Here is a 3,146-nt window from a genome sequence, read left to right on the forward strand (position 1 = left end):
AAGTTAAAACGCAAAATTCTATGTGATTTGAGCCTGTTTTTGTAAATTAACAGCAACAACAAACACGTATGTATGGTAAACAACAATCTGTAAGGTGATATACTAAAAAACAATAACATTAGCTATACGCTGGGAGGGGGCAGTGTTGTGCGTGGCTTTCGTTTTCTTTATTTTGATTATCTTGGTTTCTAAATATCCTACGACGAGCATGTCTCACTTTTGAACAAGAAAATAAAGGCCTTATTTGACCCTGGCAAGAACCCTATAAGGGAGTCCAAGTGGGGAGCCGCATGCGTAATGTTCTTTTTTTTTTTTTTTTTTTGTTATATAAATTAACCCATTTATTATAGGCTAGCAATGTTTCAAATGGTGAAGCTTCTACTGGTCTTTCAACTCCTTCAGTCTTCTGATGGCCAACTTTACTGTGACAGCAGAAGTGGTGTTATAGGTCCAGGCACCACCGGCTACAGTTTTCATGCAGGAACCACAATGCCAGATCCCCACAGCTCGTCTTTTCATCTTGGTCTTGCCACAGAAGGAGCAAGTGTACTTGGCGTGCTGGCTTATTTCAATCTTCTTCACCATTTTCCTGAGGGAGGCACCATAACGGGTCCCGTATTTACCGACAATCCCAACCTTCTTGGTGCGTTTAGCCATGTCGCCGCAAACTCTGCATGCGTAATGTTCTATGGGGAAACTGAGGCCGCAGTGGGGGTGGGGGTGGGGGTGGGGCAGGGAAAAGCCCTTCCTTCCCAGGCCACATCACGACTTGAAAGAGGATGTATTCATGGAGGGGTGGGAGACATTCCCTTCTCCCCTCGAAACCAAGCTCCATCCAGGGCATCCAGAGAACAAACGGAGTGAATGTGAGCTTCGATGATAAATTATCAAAGATGTCATGTGGAGAAACCAAATAACTCTCGGCTATTTTTAGCACCCTCTGTTTCCATCACTAACTCTACAGAACCTTGGACAGCTTCCCTAGGAGGCTCTGTTGCCGTTTACTTGGAAATTTGTTTTTCACTTGTTTTAAATGTTTATTACGATATCTCCAAACACTTAGGAGTATGGAGAACGGTGACCCTACCACGTGCCCCGCCCTTACCTGAAACAGCCGTCAAAATTTTGCCATCCTAGTTTTCTCCCACCCCACCCCCACGTCTATTTTAAAGGAATTTGCGGACTTTATGTCGCGTCTCTCATAAATACTTCATTTGCATCTCAAAAAAGAGGGGTGTGAGGGATGTCTTCTGACAGAACCTCAGTGTTATTATCACATCTAACATCATGAACCATAATTCACTAGTATGGCCTGATAGTTGGTTCATAGTCAATGTCTACCAGGGCCTTTTTTGGGTTCACCACATTCTCAGCACAGGGGAAGTAGCTACTGTAGGGAGGCTTTCAAACATCCAGCATTAAACTGACGGTCATGTGATACGCGAAGGAGGTATCTCCCAAATCTCCATCACTCCTTCCCAGCCAAGGGGTAGCGTGAGACCGCTGCTATTGGAGAGAGAACAGGTATGAGACGGGACACATCATAACTCAGTGGAAAGAAGACTGATCTGGCTCTGCTGTGTGACATGGAGCATGTTACTTCACCTCTCTGTGTTCCCACTTCTGCTTCTGAGCCAGTGATTTGCTTGTCTGTCCTCAGCTCTGTTACCTGGCCTTCCCGTCTGTGTCTCCGGGGTAGCAGCTTGAGGCCCGATGTTGGGCCCCAAACATGGCCCAGGGGAGGGGTGGGAAGAGCCGGGGTTCTTGATAATGTTGATGGGCTACTGAACTCACTAAGCCTGGAAACAGCCACCTCTGAACTTCCGGCTGCGAGAACCAGATGTGCTCACAGCTTAGATAATGGGCTTGGCAACTGCAGGAGGTATTTTTTCCACGGAGGGGAGCAATTTCTTAATTAGGGACTTAAAAAAAAAAGAAAAAGAAAAAGAGACCCACAGGCAGTTAGTTGTGAAAAGCTGAACTTTCACAAGAACCCAATGTACCCATTATACACGCTTCAAGAGAGTTCACTTGAACACGATCATGTAGCAAGTTACGAGTCATAACTGATGTGAAGTCAGAGCTAGAGTATGATTCTATTGTCGACCACAAATTCCTTTTTTTTTCTTTTCTTTTTTTTCTTTTTTAAGTAGCTTCATGCCCAGTGCAGAGCACGATGCAGGGCTTGAACTCACAGCCTTGAGATCAAGACCTGAGCTGAGATCAAGAGTCAGATGCTTACCTGACTGAGCCACCCAGGCGCCCCCGTCCCCCACTAATTCCTCAACCGGAGTTCATTAACCCAGTCATGTTCTTCCTCCTGTGAGTATTTATTGAGCGCCACTGTGTACCAAACACTGTACGAGACACCGGAAAGTTCAAAGACGAAAGGCACAGTTCCCGCCTTCAAAGAGCTCACAGGGCGGGGAGACAGATCTGCAACTAGACAAGGCTGTTGGTGAGTGATGGACGCTATGAGTGGACATTCGTGTCGCGGGTTGCTTCGGACAATGCCGTCTTCTGCCTGTCCGGGAGTTGGTCATTCGCAGTGGCCCGCTGCTGCTCGCAAGTGTGTCCTTGCTTCGTTGCTAATTGAGAGACTCCCCTAATGACGACAGAAGTATGAACAAAGGCTCATGGTAAAAAAGAGAGTTGTGCTTCTTCCGCGTTATCCTGGGGTTGTGTTTCGTCTTTACGCCATCCTGGTCCAGCCGGGTCCAGGCCATGCAGCAGTGAGGCCACTGTCCTATGGACACAGACTTCATCATTGCGTCTCTTTTTCTTCTCTCTTCTTTCCTCCCTCTTTCTCTCCTCCCTCCCTTTTTCCTTCTCCCTCCTTCCCTTCCTTCCTTCTTTCCTTCCTTCCTTCCTTCCTCCCCCCTCGCTCCCTTTTTCCTTCTCCCTCCTTTCCTTCCTTCCTTCCTCCCTTCCTCCTCCCTCCCTTTTTCCTTCTCCCTCCTTCCCTTCCTTCCTTCCTTCTTTCCTTCCTTCCTTCCTCCCTCCCTCCTCGCTCCCTTTTTCCTTCTCCCTCCTTCCCTTCCATCCTTCCTTCCTTCCTCCCCCCACCTTGTTCCCTTTTTCCTTCTCCCTCCTTCCCTTCCATCCTTCCTTCCTTCCTCCCCCCACCTTGTTCCCTTTTTCCTTCT

The 3,146-nt window shown here is 47.6% G+C and overlaps 1 protein-coding gene across 1 annotated transcript; it reads right to left on the reverse strand.

Annotated features, from left to right (window-relative positions):
• Positions 1 to 326: 326 nt before the first annotated feature.
• On the reverse strand, positions 327 to 673 carry LOC131518271 (large ribosomal subunit protein eL43-like). The gene has a single exon (XM_058740826.1). It carries the CDS (start codon positions 655 to 657, stop codon positions 379 to 381), a length of 279 nt encoding a protein of 92 aa, XP_058596809.1. The 5' UTR covers positions 658 to 673; the 3' UTR covers positions 327 to 378.
• Positions 674 to 3,146: the final 2,473 nt, after the last annotated feature.

The sequence above is a fragment of the Neofelis nebulosa genome, chromosome 7, assembly GCF_028018385.1.
Source record: "Neofelis nebulosa isolate mNeoNeb1 chromosome 7, mNeoNeb1.pri, whole genome shotgun sequence".
In the NCBI taxonomy this organism is placed as follows: Eukaryota; Metazoa; Chordata; class Mammalia; order Carnivora; family Felidae; genus Neofelis; species Neofelis nebulosa.

Bases quoted from the DNA above. Each gene is read 5' to 3' on its own strand.
- LOC131518271 (XM_058740826.1), bottom strand. From the start codon at position 657: ATGGCTAAACGCACCAAGAAGGTTGGGATTGTCGGTAAATACGGGACC.